Source organism: Dreissena polymorpha, chromosome 10 (assembly GCF_020536995.1).
Source record: "Dreissena polymorpha isolate Duluth1 chromosome 10, UMN_Dpol_1.0, whole genome shotgun sequence".
Lineage (NCBI taxonomy): Eukaryota > Metazoa > Mollusca > Bivalvia > Myida > Dreissenidae > Dreissena > Dreissena polymorpha.
The window spans coordinates 65,360,883-65,380,868 of NC_068364.1; the positions used below are offsets into that span (position 1 = coordinate 65,360,883).

The 19,986-nt window shown below is 36.2% G+C and overlaps 1 protein-coding gene across 5 annotated transcripts in view; it reads left to right on the plus strand.

The window, feature by feature from the left end:
* LOC127848627 (protein argonaute-2-like) overlaps positions 1-19,986 on the plus strand; it is a 77,531-nt gene that overhangs the window by 9,181 nt on the left and 48,364 nt on the right. For all 5 annotated transcript variants that reach the window (XM_052381202.1, XM_052381203.1, XM_052381199.1 and 2 more), the window contains 7 exons: positions 6,949-6,984; positions 8,691-8,919; positions 9,486-9,606; positions 12,138-12,319; positions 16,384-16,520; positions 17,201-17,335; positions 18,194-18,281. In XM_052381202.1, coding sequence (XP_052237162.1) covers positions 6,949-6,984; positions 8,691-8,919; positions 9,486-9,606; positions 12,138-12,319; positions 16,384-16,520; positions 17,201-17,335; positions 18,194-18,281 — 928 coding nt within the window. The remainder of the gene's footprint in view (positions 1-6,948; positions 6,985-8,690; positions 8,920-9,485; positions 9,607-12,137; positions 12,320-16,383; positions 16,521-17,200; positions 17,336-18,193; positions 18,282-19,986) is intronic.

Genomic DNA, 19,986 nt, shown 5'->3' on the forward strand with positions numbered 1-19,986 from the left:
TTAAGATTATAATCAAGTGACAATAGCATTTATCTAACGCTATTGACCAATTTGCATAATCTTTTTGTAACACTGGTATTTTCAGGTTTTAAGAAGACGGTCATGAATGACTTGATAGATTGAACTAGTCATCATGATTAGTCCCTTTTTTGTTCTGTGGCAACTTTACTGCAAATATAAATTGTTGATAATTTGTTTGATTATCTATTTGATTTACTTGACTCACAAGTAAGTTCATTAGTAAAATGTATCATTTAATTGATATCTGTTAACTGTAACTTGACTCACTAGTAAGTTCATTTGAAAAATGTCAATATGTGTCATTTAATTGATATCCGCTAACTGTGACATTTTGTCAGTTTCCTGTGTATGAAAAAGTTAAATATGCAATTTGCAGTATTGTTGACCACATGAAATTGTATGCTTCAAATCTTTTTGTGATCATGCATGAAGCTTTCCTTAATTAAGGAAAATATTAATGCTATACTTGGCTGTAAATGGTTTTTCGTAAGATTGCTTTGTGATTTTGTGGCACCATTGCAAAAGTTGCATTTTGTCCTATGTGTATTCATCAACTCTCAGTTTGGCACCAATTATTTAAATACAAAAACAGACAATTAAGTTTTATCATTGGACCCAACACCACCACAGGCGTACACTAAGTTCGCGCTTCTAATAAGTATAAATTAAAATTCATACGTTTATTTCATTATTTTACTGTGGATGTTGGACCTATCAGTTGTGTTTTTATGCCCCCCTTCCAAGAAGAGGGGGTATATTGCTTTGCTCATGTCGGTAGGTCGGTCGGTAGGTCGGTCGGTCGGTCCGTCCACCAGGTGGTTGTCAGACAATAACTCAAGAACGCTTGGGCCTAGGATCATGAAACGTCATAGGTACATTGATCATGACTTGCAGATGACCCCTATTGATTTTGAGGTCACTAGGTCAAAAGTCAAGGTCACGGTGACCCGAAATAGTAAAAATGGTTTCCGGATGATAAATCAAGAACGCATACGCCTAGGATCATGAAACTTCATGGGTAGATTGATCATGACTCGCAGATGACCCCTATTGATTTTGAGGTCAAAGGTCAAGGTCACGGTGACCCGAAATAGTAAAATGGTTTTCGGATGATAACTCAAGAACACATACGCCTAGGATCATGAAACTTCATGGGTAGATTGATCATGACTCGCAGATGACCCCTATTGATTTTGAGGTCACTAGGTCAAAGGTCAAGGTCACGGTGACCCGAAATATTAAAATGCTTTCCGGATGATAACTCAATAACGCATACGCCTAGGATCATAAAACTTCATGGGTAGATTGATCATGACTCGCAGATGACCCCTATTGATTTTGAGGTCACTAGGTCAAAGGTCAAGGTCACGGTGACCCGAAATAGTAAAATGATTTTCGGATGATAATTCAAGAACGCATATGCCTAGGATCATGAAACTTTATAGGTAGATTGATCATGACTCGCAGATGACCCCTATTGATTTTTAGGTCACTAGGTCAAAGGTCAAGGTCACGGTGACCCGAAATAGTAAAATGATTTTCGGATGATAACTCAAGAACGCATATGCCTAGGATCATGAAACTTCATAGGTAGATTGATCATGACTCGCAGATGACCCCTATTGATTTTGAGGTCACAAGTTCAAAGGTCAAGGTACATTGATCGTGACTTGCAGATTACCCCTATTGATTTTCAGGTCAATGGTCAAGGTCACAGTGACAAAAGTCGTATTCACACAATGGCTGCCAGTACAACGGACAGCCCATATGGGGGGGCATGCATGTTTTACAAACAGCCCTTGTTTTTATATAATTTTAAAGGTTATAAAAATAAAAACCTATTGTTACATTTCTATGCTTTTAAGTATAATAACACCATTACAATTTATCGCATAATAATACATATTAATATTATCTTAATGCGTTTTTAAAGGAGTCACATGTGCATGGGTCATTTAAAAGTTGTTGTTGGGTAACCTTTTGTACCACAAGAAGTGTATTCATAGTTACTGTGAAACCATTTATTTTCGCCAGCACGAAATTTCGTCATTTTTATAATAATGATGTTTTCATCAGCACTTAAATTCGCCAATTCCTGACTTTGAAAAAAAAAATGCTTCAGTCAATATCCGATTTGTTTGTCCGAAATATATCGCGGTTGCGATAAATCGTTGTAGGGAAAGAGGGAGGACACTTGCGAGAGGCGGGGCCTGTTTGTCCCATGTCAATATACAATATACAGTACAGCCAAAGCGGAACAAACGTATTTCGCGATCCGCGGCGGCAAGGCGTCAGTCGTTGAAGCCGCGTCAGTATGCGGGGGCAAGTCGAATTTCGCCGCGAAACTTCGCATCTGTCCGCCGAGGCATGCCGCGGTCCGCGACATGATGCCGAGTCGATGCGATCATGAAATATTTTTTTTTTAAATTATTAGTTACATGTAGTTAACAAATTTTGAAAGAACAATTATAATAATAATTAAAATCATAATAAATTTATTGTGCGCTGATTGTATTAGCATATACATGTAAGCATAGTTAATGTGTCTGGCCAATTATTAAGTTTTGTTTCCCGCCCGTAGCGTATGTATTTCACACATAAACAAGGTCACGTAATTATGTTTTCGCACATACAAGTGGTCAAGGCTCATATTTTTTTATGTTTTTGTTCATATTATACAGTTAATATCGCTACTAATTACCCGATAATCCCGTATATTCCAGTTTTAAAGCAAATGCTGGTAAATATTTACGATACACAAACATTCTCGATATTTCCTTAAGTATCAAATACATTTGGGCATTTGTAACTTTTTATAGAGATGATGAAATAACATCTAATCGGGGCGTTTTTTTTCTCCACTGAACACGCGATTTACGCCTGACGTGATGTTCATGTATTCATACAACACAAAATACGCCCAAACTATCCAAACGACGTTCTACATGTCTGCATAATTTTCGCGCGCTTTTAATGAAACAAAGGATATTTTAGCACTGTTTATTTGACGCTAGAGTTTGCCAAAGGACGCGTTAGCATTAAAATTCTGAAGTGTGTTTCGGATTACAAATATAATAATGATAATCGAACGAAACATAAACAGTTGCGCGTAATTAATTCTACGCTACACATACATGTATGTACATGTAGGTGGATATCTTTTCACTCGATCCGCCGCGTACGTATGCGGCGGATTTACTCCGCGAAAGCACGCGAGGTTAATACAGACTCGGCGTCGTTGCGCGGATCGATGCTGAGTGCCACGGCGATACGCCGCGTGAACACACGATTCGGCCGCCGCGGACTAATAATCTCGCCGTGGCGTAGCCGCAGATTATGTTTGTGCCGCTTTGGCTGTACTGTATGTCTTTTGTTATCAGGTGATCAGTAATTGGCCCCCATTAGTGTATCATTATTAAGGTTAGCGAATTAGTGGGACCGAATAACCGTTAACGAGTGTTTGAAACAGTGAAGCCAATTAACACTGTATTATGTGAATTGGGAATAAGACATCAATTTGGGAATAAATTGTGTTTTATCAAAAGTGCATAATATGCAGTTTTATATGTTGTATTTATCTAGTTTGACAAATTGTAATTAAAACAGATACTTGCATATATAATAGCATCATTTAAATTGATTTAACTTCAAAACTGGATTTTTTATTAATTTAAAAAAAAATCCTCATGAAATGAAACTGTGTCCATGCCGCGCATGTACACGGTTTAAAAATACGCTTTAAATGATAAAAAACAATCACTGTTAATGAAAAAGTCATGGAAAATTGCTTATTAATTAATATATTAAAAAAATAAATGTAGATCATGAAATGAATAGTTTTGTTTGAGAAAATCACCAAACTGATGTCCATTCCCAGTTTGATGTCTTATTCCAAATTCACATAATACAGTGTTCAATTGGTCTTATTCATTTATTATCATCGCCAAACTAATAACAATCTTACCTTTATTGGCGCAAATTAGAGAAGATGCGAAGATTATTGGTTAAAGTTAATGTTAGCAAACTATTTGGTCAATTTTCAATAAAGTTTCAAGAGTTTTTGAATCGTAAATATTTGATCACTTTTAAGTACAATAATTTTCTGAAGTGTAAAATTAACAGTGCATTATTGGACAGCGGTTTCATAGGGCACAGCTCAGATTTAATTGTAACAGCCAATGGACGAATGAGTTTAAATTAGATTGAATGCAATAGGATCCAAAACAATGTTTTATTGCGTGATACTCTGTCATTCGAAAAACATGCTTTCCGAGGATTTCCTGAAAACCGCGCACAAATATAAGTGAATTTTTGTAAACAAATATCCTACGTTTGGAAGTAACAAATCGTAATGATTGCTAATTTCTCTTTACCTGTTACGTTTTCAATTGCTAAAAGTAACACTGATTTGAAACATGTATCGTAAAACTTGTCAAAGCTGTCAATAATTAAAATATCTATAGCCCATAAACGAAGCACAAGCTATTTTTACATCTGTATTGTACTTCAACGCAAACAACCAAACACAAATCAATATGTTCTGTATAAATTTGTAATCAAAGTGGAGAATGTATATAAGTCAAGTGTTGATCACACATCATCATCTTTTAGTTTTGTTTATTGTCTTTGATCCAGATCCGCTGCATGGAGGCTGTATAATTTGCAACAACACTGAAAAACACAATACACACAATGGGTAATGAAGTTGTTAACAATTAGCGCTAATCATTACTATTCTACCTAAAGGAAGTCAACGCAGTCGATACAGCTGTACTGCACGCGCGTTTTAGAGAAATGTGACGTGTCAGTTCAGGTTTTTTTTTGGGGTTGTGGGGGAAGGGGCCTTTAGCCCTTATGTGGGGGAAATTTTACGCGGGATTTTCCACTTTGGGGAAAAATTGTGCGCATGGGAATTTTCGCGGCGTTCCCCTTTTTGGGGAATATGTTTACTTACTCTCTCATTATTACAATACATTTGTACATGTTTGCACTATATTCATTGTTTTTTTTATAATTTATTACGTTTTGCAAGATTAAATTGAAAAAGAATTGAGATATTATAATCATGAGACACATCTTTCTATTAAAAAAAATAAAAAAAATGCGGGAATTTTTGGTTCTGAAAGAGGAAAAAACCAGCCTAGTTTGGTTCGGGAAGACGCCGATATTCGGCGTCTGTTATATAAGGTAAAAAACCCTGCAGTTAAGAATACTGTGTAATAGACACCCTTTTGTGTCAAAACCGGATTAATCTTGATTACGAAAAACAGACGGAGTATGTATGCGTGGATTATGTGGATTTTAGGGCCTAATGCCTATGGTAATTCAGTCTTTATAATTTGTTCAAATATGGGACATAATTGTTTGTTAGGATCTTGAATTCTTCAATCAGTCGACTGACGGAATACACGAAAATTAATGCCTGACGATAAATAATGGTTTCACAGTATGGAAAGTTTCCCTTAAAACTCCACAGATTTTCAAATACATAAATAGCTAAAAAATATTAATCAACCCTATAGTAAAGTATATACAGCTTGATTAATACATTTTCCAACTCGATTCATTGCCCGATAATCTAGTATAATCAATATTTCTATGTTCTCAGTGACACCCAATTTCTGGTTTATTGAACTGGTATTTTCGTTTTTTTTAATGGAAGTAAATGTAATAAATGAATTTTGAATGCTGTGCCGCAACAACCTTAGCCTACACTATGGAAAAAAATGCTAAAAGAGCATTACAAACAATTTGCAAAAATATTGTCCACGAGTTGATGAATACCATAAAATCCTTGGCATTTTCAGGGATGGCCTGCAAACCTGCCTTTGGGGGTTAACTGACTTCCAGAGCCCTTGTTTATTCTTGTATTCTTATGACAGTTTTCACAGACTTTAAACAGTACAGCTAATAAAGGCTGTGTAACTCTGCTACACTTGTCATTTAGTGTGCTTTATCATGTATCATTTACATTTTAGTACATGTACTGTCTTTACTGTTGGATTCATCCATCATTCTATTTGTTACTGATAGCATTAATTTTTGTTCTCAGTTGTTGCATAAAGTATTATGTTAATTTGTGAATGGAATTTTATCCAATGATCCTTTTTCAGTCCGATACTTTTACAATTTTTTACCCAGTCATCAACATAGAAATTGCCATGTTTAAAATAGTCTAAATCAATTTGCAGAAGCATAGAAATAATAATGTTATTTAGTAATTGTTAAGGATGAAGTTTTGCTAGCCTCCGCACTCATAGTCAATCAAGAATCTTGCTTTATTAAAGCTAATGTAGATTAACACAATGTCATTTCATGATTATGTTTTCCTGGTAAATAACCCTTAACACTGTAAAAAACAATTTTGTGTATATTTCATCATCCATTTTCTTTTCTTAAGTTTCATTTTAATGGTTGGCTAGTCAGTAGCACAGTTCCAGTAGTTATTCCATCATACAGGATAATTGTTGTGAGTCTGTCAACCGTAAACGACATGTTTGTTTGGAGCTTGTCAGTATTGAAAATAAGACATCTTGTCACTTTTGTTTACAGTTAAGTAATAGTTTTTTAGAAGAAAAGCTATCAAAAACTTTGTAATTGATGGTAAACTTTATTTTAGGAGTAAATTAATTAAAATAAACTTATTGTCTAAATGATTATCAATTGAGCTCCTTATTTATTTGAAATTTATTAAGCTGAGAATGCAAATATGTAATGCATAGCAGAGATAGACATTTTAAGTCCAGTATCTGCTGGCAAAAACTTGAAAATTACATGTCTGCATGCGCTTGTTTATTGGTGTGTAAAGCAGTATTCATTATATATTTTTGAGAATGTTAAAAAAATCTCAAAAAGTGCAGGTCTGGAATTTATGTTGAAAGTTTCAGGAGAATGTGTTCTAATGGTATTTTTTTGTTTCTTTTGCAGGACCAAATCCATTTGCATTTCCACCAGTTCTTGATGGTAAGCACTTTTAGATTATTTTTTAAACTTAGCTTTAGTTTCTATTACACTGGTAGGAATATATTACTATCACAGTAACATGAAGCTGTGCTCTTTCCTTAACATGACACAATAGTGTGTCATTGACAAGATGCTGTCGTGCAGTGGTCTATCATTGACATAATGCTGTTACCGTATGGTCTGTCATTGACATACTGCTCAGAGTTCTGTCATTTAAATGAAGCATAGTTGTCACTTGTGTCCTAATCAGGGGTTCTGAAATATTTTATTAGTCTACTTGTCCACGGACAAGTTGGACCCACAAATTCACTTGTCCGTACCAAAGAAGTACTTGTCTGTACTTTTAAGATAAATAAAGGAAAACATTATTACTAATTAAGCAAATAATGCAAACATACTCTTTTGTTAAGTTCTATTTTTGATTATATACATAGTTAACTAGAAAATACAAGCAAGATGTGCAAACAATAAGAACACGTTTAAGTCACACACGATACCATCTCGGATATTTCATAATCTCAACATGACTAGAAAATTCACTTGAAATAAAATAATCTCCGCTAAATATATTAGGATATAATTATCCGCTTGTAAAGGAAACTCCTTACAAAGTTTTCATTAACACACACCGGTAACGTTTTCAATCCAAAGAAATTCAATCAGCCAAGACTCAACAAATTCTCGTTTCCGCTTGGCGTTGTATGCTTTATCATATTCATACTTGGCTTTTCTCTTCTTTTCCGAAGCCGAACTGATTTTATCATTGGTCTGATTAGCGTCATGGCTTGACGTTCAAGTGGTTTTATTTAAAAAAATCGAATGCAGGTTGGTAAAACATGTTTGCGGCCATTTGCAATTTACTAAAAATGTTATCTAATGCGTGATTGGCTGTTGCTATACACGTGCGCTGGTTTCTCTACTATAAATGTTACCTTTTGCGTGATTGGCTTTTGCTAGATACGCATGGACTTGTTTACTACATTAAATAATTATTATCGGAAAAAAACTACCTCCAGTTAAAAAAGTGTGCTAGTCCACAGATTAATCATATGCTATTTGTATAAACTTTGTTTTTTAATTTTCGGAAAATATTGAAGTTTCGTTCTTGAAACAAAATTAACCACGGAAATTTTATTTGTCCCCGGACAAGCCAGCTTTCAAAAACTGCTTGCCCGGAAGGGGAAATTGACGACTCGGACAACTGGGACAGCATATTTCAGAACCCCTGGGTCCTTAATAAGAAAATGTCACAGTATGGTCTGTTATTCACATGTCATCTTGGTCTGTTGTTTTTATGATACTTAGGTCTGTCATTAACACGATGCTTTGACAATTCGGTCTGTCATTCACATAATCATGGGTGTGATTTCTCCTCAATCAAACGGATTTCCACCCGTTAAATGTCAATCTAATTTTTCAATATGTTATTAACTTTAATGGATCTATATACAAATGAGGTGTTTAGATGAAACCTGTTAGGGGAGTAAGGCATTTTCACCCGCTAAGATGATTTTTAAAGCACACCCCTGATAACTTCATGCAGTCTGTCATTAACTTTACACCTTGCTCATCATTATTTGTGTAGCTTCTAAATAAAGTGCTGATGAATTCACTAAACAGGATCTCCATTTCCATAGCAAATTCTTTCTCAGACTTACTAATTCAGAAGACACATAAGCTTCAATTATAAAGTTTGTGTGTTTCAGTTCCCCCGACCACCCTGCCCTTCGTGTTCCCCCCTGACTTTCAGGCCCAGGCACCACCGCCCGTGCCCGCCCCAGTGGAGTTTGTCTGCCCGACCCGTCCCAACCAGGGCACAGAGGGGCGACCCATCGCACTGAGGGCCAACCACTTCCAGGTCCGCATACCCAAGGGGTTTATCCACCACTATGACATTTCCATCACACCTGATAAGTGTCCTCGCCGTGTGAACAGGTGAGTGTTAGGGCTTACTCTGTCATTTGCCATTATAGCTAATGGCTTCATATGGACGGAATCGGCTTCAGAAAATTCTGTTCGGCTACAACTTGGCCGTATAAATTCTATAAATTAACCAAAAAAGTAGAATTTCGCTAAATAAGTCAAATTGGTTTTTATAATTTTTTTGAGCTGGGAGAAGCCCTGAGTGTGCATTTGAAGGTAAGGTCTGGGATTTTGGCCACTGGTTTACAAACAATCTAAAAATAAATCTTTATTGACAACTTTATGATTACCATGCGTGTTGGTCAATATTCTGCAAGTAGACTGAGTTTGAAATCAAAGAGCCGCATTTTCAGAACATTTTCTGTAAAGATCTTGAATATTCTATTACACACGTTAATAGAATAAGAACGTTTGACCAAAAAGCTCAATAACTGTGCACATTTTTATTCTATTTTCCTAAGCCAGTTATAAAGTCCATTGAATATCATGTACCTTAATTAAGGAATTTATGTTAAACCATAAATTGCCATGTCCGCTATTTTTCCTTTAGTTATCTTAATGAAACATTGTAAATGTAGGGAGATTATCGAAACCATGGTGACAGCCTACCAACAGAAGATTTTCCAAGGCTCAAAACCTGTGTTTGACGGGCGCAAGAACCTGTACAGTCGTGATCCGCTACCCATCGGAAAGGAAAAGGTACAGGATGAGTGCTGAGTTGTAGCCAATTCAATAAATCTGGATAACTCTTGACTTATCCCAGTGGTTAACTTTTCGTTATCTTTAGTTTTAGGAATTTTGTTTGGTTGTATAAAACAATATATATTCGAACAGGCGGAAGTTTTTTTAAGTTTTGGATATGATGTAGCCAACATATTTGACTTTGGTTATCTTTTGGATTGGCTCAAGTTATCCATATTTATACAATAGGCTTGGATCACAGAAGGCGCAGGGTGCTTCTTATAAGTAGACTATTGGAAAGCCACACATTTCCTCTCAAATTTGTAAAGTCCAATAAATTTCTTATTGCCTAAAATTCGGAATATGCCTTTTTTTTGCTAGAAAATACTTTTTAATAATTGAGGATAAAAACGTTCATATATAACATTATATCGCATAAAGCTGTAGACATGTTGAAATTGGTAATAGGGCCGAAATTAGGCCCCAAATTTGAAAAAAAGCTCACTGCATTGGTTTCACACATTAATGCGTACTGAAGTAGAGGGCTGGTCCATTGATTTCATGCAAAGATTTGGGCTTGAACTTCGAATTTTCTGTTTTCTGGAGGGTTTTTTACGCAAGGGTTTCAAATATTGAGCAAAAAAAAAATTTGTAAGTCTACCTACATGACTTATAGATGAAGTGTGAGTTATTATCAGGTCCATTGATTTTTGGCGACGTTATGAGCCTTGGACTTCATCTGTTTTCTAGAGGTTTTTAGAAAAGCTTTAAGATATTGAGCTGATTTTTGGTATGTGTGAGTTTACCTACATGACATATATATGAAGCGTGAGTTACAGTCCGGTCCATTGATTTTTGGCCAAGTTATTGGCTATGGATTTTATTAATTTTCTTTAAAATAGCAGCTTTGCGGTTTCAAAGGGCAGTAGGGGGCATTGTGTTTCAAACACAGGTCTTGTTTGATCTTTCCTTTAACTTGTTGAGGAGAAACTTTGTAGTGTAAACTACCAACAGACTTTGTTGAACTATTGTCTCTGAATCAGGTCACAGATCTTACAAATAATAACTTTTTGCTTCATGCTCGAATTAATTGCAAGATATTTTTCTATTAAATATTAAAACAGTATGAAAAATAAGTTGCAAGGCTTTTTTCCTTGTTAGAGAGACCAGTTTTTTATTTACTCTTTCATATGTATGTGTTGATTAAAGATTAAGATAATGCATGTAAATTAAGTGTTTATAATATACAAATGAGCTGGCAATTTGAATGATAAACATACATTGAACTAGAGTTATTTTGCAAAACAGAAATGCTAAGTGAGAATCATTCCTTCTACAGCCTTTTGATTACAACTTAAGTATCTTAAAAAAAATTGTTATGATTCATTTCCTATTATACTATTGTTAAGTACACTGTATGCTGCATGTTTCAATAAAAAATCACCTTGTCACAATGACACCTTTTTGTATCTTAATAAGAAAGCATTCTTTATAAAATCAAAACTGTGATTGGGAACAGATTTTTGAAGCACCAAGTCGCAGCAATAAGAATGTTACCATGTTTCAGTGTTGTCTTTGGAAATAAATGGAGATATGTATTATATTGTGTGTTCTACACTGGCAAAAAGGAAAGCTGTACTAAGATATAAACCATGTTTGATGGTGCAGTGAAGGCTAGTTTCAAACTTTTGAAATATATTTGATATATATTATATATATATGAGCAAAAAAATTACACTAGACATTGGTATAAACCATGTTGCCCTGGTCCCTCAGTGGAGGTTAGTCGCACATTTTTTTACATATTTGGGATATGTATTACAATTTTGGGTTCCAATCCGCCAAAACAAACTGTATCTTGTTTTTAACCATGTTGCACTGAAGCCTCTAGTTTCACTGTTGTCTTATGTAATAAATATTATATAACATGTTGGGTTCATGCGACCACAGTTATGAACTTTACTTTGTTTTAAACCATGTGGTACTGACTCCTCCAGTGGCCAAAGTAAAAACTTGATATAAACCATGTTGTACGTACGCCTCATTAGAGGCAGCGATTTTTTCCCTTCTTTATAAAGTACCTGTAAAAGGTACTTTCCCAATCAAACAAAATATACAAAATTCCCAATTGCTGTCTGAAATTTCCCAAAAGGAAGGCAAATTACGTCAATTTTGTTCCAAAAGTGCATTATCTGCAAGTTAACAAAAAAAATTGAGCACTTACACTGAACATTTCAAGCCATAATGAATGTAAATCAATATTTGAGTTAATTTTGCCTTTGATATCAAGCAATTAAAAAACCCTATAATTCCCAAATTGGCAGATTTCACGACGTTAATTTTCCCATTTTCAGGGTTTTCCCAATTGGTAGGGAACAGGTACTTGAACCAATTGGGGGAAAAAAATCGCATAGGCTAGATGTAAATATTTGAAATATACGTGACATGTATTATACATGTGTTTCGGGCTCCAAAAAGTGTCCCTTAAACATGTAAGCCATATTGCACTGATGGCTCTAGTAGGACTGCTTTCTACCCCTGATATTTAGATTGAGTTGCAAGTAACGCTACCAGGCGAGGGGAAAGACCGCGAGTTCACCATTGTGGTGAAGTGGCTGGCCCAGGTGTCCCTGTACGCGCTAGAGGAGGCGCTGGAGGGCCGGGGTCGCGCGATCCCCTTCGAGTCCGTACAGGCCCTGGATGTCATTATGAGACATCTGCCTAGTCTGACGTGAGTATGAGGGAATACCCGAGAATAGTGAAAACTCGTAGGAGTGTAATGGTAGCAGGAAACGGTTGATAGACTTAAGCGTTGTGGTGTTTGTGTTAAATGTTTTTGACAGGTGCCCCAGTCTTGTTGTGTGTGAGTCTATTACTTACTAACACACACCCTCTCTTGTCCCCCTCTCACAAACACACGCCCTCCCCCCCCTTAGTTCTGTCTGTGTGAGGCGCAATAGGGGTCAGTTCTTGGAGCATGTTGTTGTGGAAATGGTGTTTAAACAAAATGGTGGAATTTTTGTTGCTTCTTTTGGGTAGTTGCAAAATGAATTTGAATGACCTTGGTTACATAAAACTAATATGTAAAATTAAAAATTAATTACAATAAACAACAGCATGAAAGACGATTAGGAAAATTTGGAACTACACAAATACGGACATTTTTTTTTTGTGATGTTCAACAAAAATGAAAATGTGTATTCCGCCATTTTGTCTCTTGCATTTCTATGGTAACGATGCCACCAGTCCTATTGAGAGTGTCCCATCTCTATGACGTCTAATAACCGAGGTTGTTAAGTGGCGTTATTTTATGTCCCATTGCTAGGTGGAGCTTGAGTTAACCCTCCCCGGGGAAGGCAAAGATAGAATTTTTAAAGTATCTATTAGATGGATCGGGCAAGTAAGCTTAATCGGACTTGAGGACGCGCTGGAAGGCCGGTCACGGAAAATCCCGCTGGACTCCTTGCAAGCGCTCGACGTTGTTTTACGGCATCTACCAAGCATGAAGTAAGTTGGGTAATCCCGAGAAGACAAAACCGGATCCGTCTGCTTTTTCTGAAAACCTAAAGTTCTGCTAATTTATAATGTATAAAAGTGTTATCTGCAAAATCAGGGCTCCTGCCAGCCCTGAAAATGCTGTCAAAAGATGTCGAAAATATTAAAACTCATTATTCTTGGCCTGCCTTTGAAACAACCCTGGGGCTTTTTGCTGAGTGACATAACTGATTAAGATTAGAATATTTAAGATCATCCTTTGGATGAGAACACACTCTTAGAAAAACCTGAATGAAATCAAACTTTTCAGATTGTTAGTAAAAGTAACTTGCTTTACTGGGATCTTGACTGAGATTTACATATTGAAAGTATGCAACTCTGGTAATAAACTCCTCCTTAGGCTTACCCTGAAGTCATATTTCTCAAGTGAAGTGCCAACTGAAATTAATAAAGGTGGTAGGAGAAGGTCACTCTGCACTAAGTCTTTGCAGGGTTGTTTCACTATCTCAAGCTGCACCAACCCTTCCTGGCCATAAAACATCCAACTGTTGGCATGCCAAACAGGTCCTGTTCTACTAGCCGTATATTTCCATTGGTTTCCTCGTTTTTCCTTTCAGCTGTATGGTTTGTTTTCTTTATGTACATTGAACCGAGAAAATTTAAATGCTTAATCAACAATTTTGTCTTGAATCTCTCAGAAACTTGTTGAACAAAATAATTAACACATATTTTTTATAGCTATTATACAGATTTGTCTACACTTGTTCACCCTGGAAGACAAAGTTTTGCATGTAAAAAAATATCTTTCACATATTAAACGTTAATTTGAATGACAAGTTAATGATTGATGAAAAAATCGTACGCATCTGGTACTTATATCTTAGTGTCAAGTTTTTTAAGAAACAATATCTACACTTTTGGTAATTAAATCTAACAGTGAACTTATTGATTGTTGCAAAACTCAAGGTAGATCATACTTTCATGTCATGAAGGGAACTGGAACAAATGTATCTAGAATTAATTTTGTGAATCAAATCGCGCACTTTACAGTGAGTTCTACATGTAACTGGCCAGAATTTGAAGCTCAAATTCACAGCTGTGTTACAGGGAATTATCATGAGGGGAGATCTCTGAAGATGATTATCAGGGTTCATATTTTGGATGTTTTGTGACACATAAAATAATGCCATTTACGTCTCAAGCATGTCGAAGGGGAAGATCCAGAATGAAATAGCAGAGTTATAACCCCTGCTCCTTGTTAGTTCCAGTCTACTGCTCTCTGGGTTTGTAATAAGAAGGACATTTATTAAGCGTAACTTTGGAAAGGAGAAAGTGTAATATGATTTTATGCTCTAAAAGTAGGAAACCCATTAACCGGTACCTTGTAACTGTACCAATAGCACACACATCTCTCATATACTCTCTCCCCACCCAGGCCCTTGTCCTGTAGCTGTAGTCTTTTAAAGACCACATACACTTGGCACAATTTATTTCAATCATACAGTCATGCAATTCCTCATATAATTGATCTTCGGGGGTGGTGGTTGGGGCGTTTCTTCCCCATTTCTGATACAGCAGGTGACTCTTATTCATGCTGGATCCTTCCCTATCTAAAAGATTGTTTAACCTTTGTAGCGTACTTTAGCATGTATGCTGATAGATAATCTTGATTACATGGTGCAGAACTACAGGGCCTACCCTGAGTCATTTTAGTGCCCCGGTCTTTGGGCTTTTGAATTCTGCATTGGACATACCCAGGGCACCTATAAATAGTGGTACCCTTATACTGCACTTATAAACACTGGCTGATGCAAGCATATTTTATATATTGGGCTGCTTTAATAATTGCAGCTGAGTGACAAAGTGCTGTCGAAACTAATTTAGCGTGAATAGTTTGCTGTAATTGGCATCGTCACTTTTATGCATGGAAATTGTGGATGTAACAACTGCTGTAATTGGCATAGTCACTTTTATGCATGGAAATTGTGGATGTAAAAACGGTCAGTGTGCTGCTCAATAAAGACATGCAGATTCGGTATATGTTGTATTTTCGAATGACACAAGATTGGATTATTTGAAGAAATGAATATAAGAGTCGTGTTCTGAAAACTGGGCATAATGCATGTGCGTAAAGTGTCGTCCCAGATTAGCCTGTGCAGTTCGCACAGGCTTATCTGGGATGGCACTTTACGCTTGTATGACATTTTTTGTTAAATTGAAGTCTCTTCTTAGCAAAAATCCAATTCAGGGGGAAAGTGCCATCTCTGATAAGTCTGTGCGGACCGCACTGGCTAATCTGGGACGACATTTTACGCACATGCATTATGCCCAGTTTTCTCAGAATGCGACTCGTAAGGAAACCAAATTTGACCCATTAATGTCATAGGATAACAGTTTTATTTAAATTTGCAGACATGTAAACTGGAGTACGCATACAATTTTAAAAGCCCAAATGTACTAAGTAATGTCATTTGGCACGTAAGTTGTAAACAAATATGAACATAGAGGGGGTTACCCACCTCTTCCTGGGGAAGGCCCTGAACCATGCTGTTATATCATTAATAAGACTTTGTCTACTTGTGTACTGATTCATCAATGTTTGGAGCTTTATATAAGGATAAAAAATGTGTAGCCAATCCATGTAATGGGTGATGCACAAATTATGTAAATCTGCATCATATGACGTCTACCAAGTATGGTTACACTGCACTGATAGGAAAATCTTTAAATTTGTTATGTTATTTGTGTGTTGCCTAATTAAGAAAATACTTATCTGACTCCTGAGATACTATCTTGACTAATAAAGACTCTTGGATCTGTATAACCAATTAACCTCTGTCTCTTACTCCTCAGAAATGATTGATTTTATTCGTTTCTCTGGACTTATTTATACTCCTGTATCCAGTTATGTTACAGTTTGTATTTCTCTAATCTGTGTCTTGTATAATGAACTCAGAATAAGAATGTGGATGATGTAAATGAAAATTTTAAGTAGAAGTATGGTAAATTTGTAAAAATTGACATTAAACTAAATGTGAACTAATATAAATAGCACATATAAAAAATACACACAAAAAACCCAACTAATTTTTGTTTGTATTTGATATTAATATTTTTACTGAAAAATGTAAGGAGAAATGTAAATAATGATTTAAATGTAATGCTGAATGTGTTTAAAGGAAAATGCTCCAGGAACAAGTGTATTAAAATGAAAGTAAAATGAAAATGTTATGTAAAATGCCATGAGTTTGCAATTAGTTTTTTCACTACCACCGCTAACAACGGTGCCTGTACTTTCAGCTATACGCCTGTGGGTCGCTCATTCTTCTCCCAGCCCGAGGGTTATGACCACCCCCTAGGCGGGGGCAGGGAGGTGTGGTTTGGCTTCCACCAGAGTGTGCGCCCCTCCCTGTGGAAGATGATGCTCAACATCGATGGTAGGTCTACATGAACGTGATTTCTCCTCCATCTGATTTCTTCCTTTTCAATGTCAAAATTATTTTGCGAATAGTTATTAACTTTTCTGGATCTATATGCAAATAAGGAGATTAATGAGCCCAGTGAGCGGAAGGGCATTTTCCTCCATTGAGGTGATTCTTAACCCTTTCCCCCATAAGAAGCGAAGTGAAAATACTTTTTGCAAACAGCATAAAATCAGAACAGCCTGCAAGTAACTCTGTTCAGGTTGTATGCTGTTTGCTGCTCATCAGTATCAAAGGGTTGGAAATGAAGCCTTTAAAACTTGAATTTAGTTAGAAAAGTTTTTAATTTAATTTAGCTTTCTAAGGTACTACAAATGTGTCAAAATACGTATCTAAGTGGTAAAGAGTTTAATCACACCTCTGGTCTTGAAATGCAAGACCTTTTCAATGGGAAATAATTGGACCAGCTTTCCCAAGGCTCCTAAAAAAACTCATACAAGTTGTTGTAATGCAGGAGAAGGGTTACAACAAATTTGCTATTATTCAAAGTGTTCCTGTTGCTTTTTAAAATCCAAATTGGAATATGCATTGTGTATAGAAGGACATATATAAAATTCGATGTTCTGATACTGTTGTTTCAACAAAACACTTCTTCACCATCTATGACAAACCTGTTTATTATTTGACTCCTTCAGTTTCGGCGACAGCGTTCTACAAACAGCAGCCAGTGATTGAGTTCATGTGTGAGGTGCTGGACATGAAGGACACGTCAGAACAGAAGAGGCCCCTTACTGACTCACAGAGAGTCAAATTCACCAAAGAGATCAAAGGTATATAGCAACCTCTCAAAGAATGTTTACGCATTCAACCTATTACCCTTTTATTGAACCCCTGTTCTTGAAATATGACATTGGGTATATAAGAGTCAATCTATCAGTAAGTTGGTTTGTCAGTGTGGCCACTGGGATGTTGGTCACCTTTTTGACAAAGGTCTTGTTCACGTTATTAGATTTAATATTTCTCAAGTATTGGTACCAGTGGTGTATTGGATATTGTGTGATCAGGAGGTCACGGGTTCGATATCCACTGTAGGAGCGTTCTTTAGATTTCCCCTTAGACACCAAGTACTGGTTTTAGTCCCAGGAAATGGATTCGAATGGGTTTCAAATAAGCCTTGGGCTTTCTATGCAATCGAGCTAAAATAAATTGGTTTACACTAAGATATTGGACTAAACTGTGTTTATTTTGTGCGCCTCACGGACTCACAGAGGGTCAAGTTCACCAAGAAATCGAAGGTTACTAGCAACTTCTCTTAAACTTTAAAAAAAATGTTAACACATTAGACCTCTTTCCAAATTAAATGAAGTTTTAGAGTGGATACATTGGTGTCATTATGTTGGTGGGTTGGTCTGTTTGAAAAGAAATGATGGAAGCAAACTATTTCCACATTTTTCAAGCAAAAGATTTGCAACTTGAAATATGTCATGACAATGAAGTGCAGATGTGGAAGGTGCTTTTCATGCTCAATGATCCTCGTATACCTTTGTTATTCACCGTTTAACATATCTTACGAAGCTGAGCTGGGATGTAAGTTATCATTATAGCATAGCTCTCGTTCAGATCATTAGATTAAATACTTGTAATACATATCATAGGAAGTACTTAAGTTACTGTTTTGGGCATTGCAGGTTTAAAAGTGGAGATAACTCACTGTGGTACAATGAAGCGAAAATACCGAGTGTGTAACGTCACGCGTCGACCTGCACAGACCCAGTCGTAAGTACCTCCACATTCTCAGATAGTTACATACATTTTGAATACTTCTATCAATTTCTGTATGTATGTTTCAGGAGAATGAGAATAGCACATATAAAACAAGCAAATTGGTTTAAATGTCAAATGAAAAAATGAAAATGATTTAACAAAATACTTTTTTATTTATTTCGTACATAGGGCTGAATTGAGCATTAACGACAGCGATGCGATATCTTATAATCGATTCGGAGCTTATGTTTTGAGGCCACATGGTTGTCAGTGATGTCGTGATTATTATGACACCATATTGACACTGTTAACCCTTTACCACATAGATACGTCTTTTAATGCATTTATTGTCCCTTATAAAGTAAAATTGAAGTCTAAATTCAAGTTTTAAAGGGTTCATTTCCAACCCTTAGATACTGATGAGCAGAAAACAGCATATAACCTGAACAGACTGGGAGTTGCGCGCAGGCTGTTCTGGTTTTATTCTGTTTGCACATACCAATTTTCACTTTGCTTTTAAGTGGAAAAGGTTTAAGAAAGACAGGGCCCTTAATCTATTAAATCTGCCACCGAAATTCGGCGGCAGTTCCCCACCTGAAAAGTATACTTTTTTCCCCTTTTGGGGGGGAAAATTCCCCCTAAAAAAAAAAAAAAAAAAAAAAAAAAATTTTTTTTTTTTTTAATACAAAGATGTGTCTCATGATTATTATATCTCAATTCTATTTCAATTAAATCTTTGCAAACATACTAGATTATGAAAAATGCAATGAATATAGTGCAAACATGTACAAATGTAATAATGACAGAGTAAGTAAAAAAATCCCCCAAAATAGGAAACGCAGCGAAAATTCCCCCTCCTAAGGGCTGCGGACCCCTTCCCCCAAAGTAGTGTGAGGGCCCTGAAAGAAAAACATTGCAATATCATGCATGATTTGATCTTACTGCTGTGTAGCATTAGAAGTCCCATAATGACCAGATGAACTTCAATTTATCTCACTGCTGTGTAGCATTAGAAGTCCCATAATGACCAGATGAACTTCAATTTATCTCACTGCTGTGTAGCATTAGAAGTCCCATAATGACCAGATGAACTTCAATTTATCTCACTGCTGTGTAGCATTAGAAGTCCCATAATGACCAGATGAACTTCAATTTATCTCACTGCTGTGTAGCATTAGAAGTCCCATAATGACCAGATGAACTTCAATTTATCTCAGTGCTGTGTAGCATTAGAAGTCCCATAATGACCAGATGAACTTCAATTTATCTCACTGCTGTGTAGCATTAGAAGTCCCATAATGACCAGATGAACTTCAATTTATCTCACTGCTGTGTAGCATTAGAAGTCCCATAATGACCAGATGAACTTCAATTTATCTCACTGCTGTGTAGCATTAGAAGTCCCATAATGACCAGATGAACTTCAATTTATCTCACTGCTGTGTAGCATTAGAAGTCCCATAATGACCACAGGGTTCGCACAGGGCTTGAAAAGTGCTTGAAAACGAGTCCTAGGCTTGAAAAGCCCTTGAATAAAGGTTGGCCTTGAAAAAGTGCTTGAAAAGTGCTTATTTCATGTAAAAAAGCCTTGAACATGTTTATTTCTGCTCAAAATTACATGTATCATTGCTTTAATTATAAACTTAAATCGTTCTTAAGGGAAATATTACGAAAATTTATCATAAATTCCTTCGCGCAAAAAGTTGAGTACGAAATA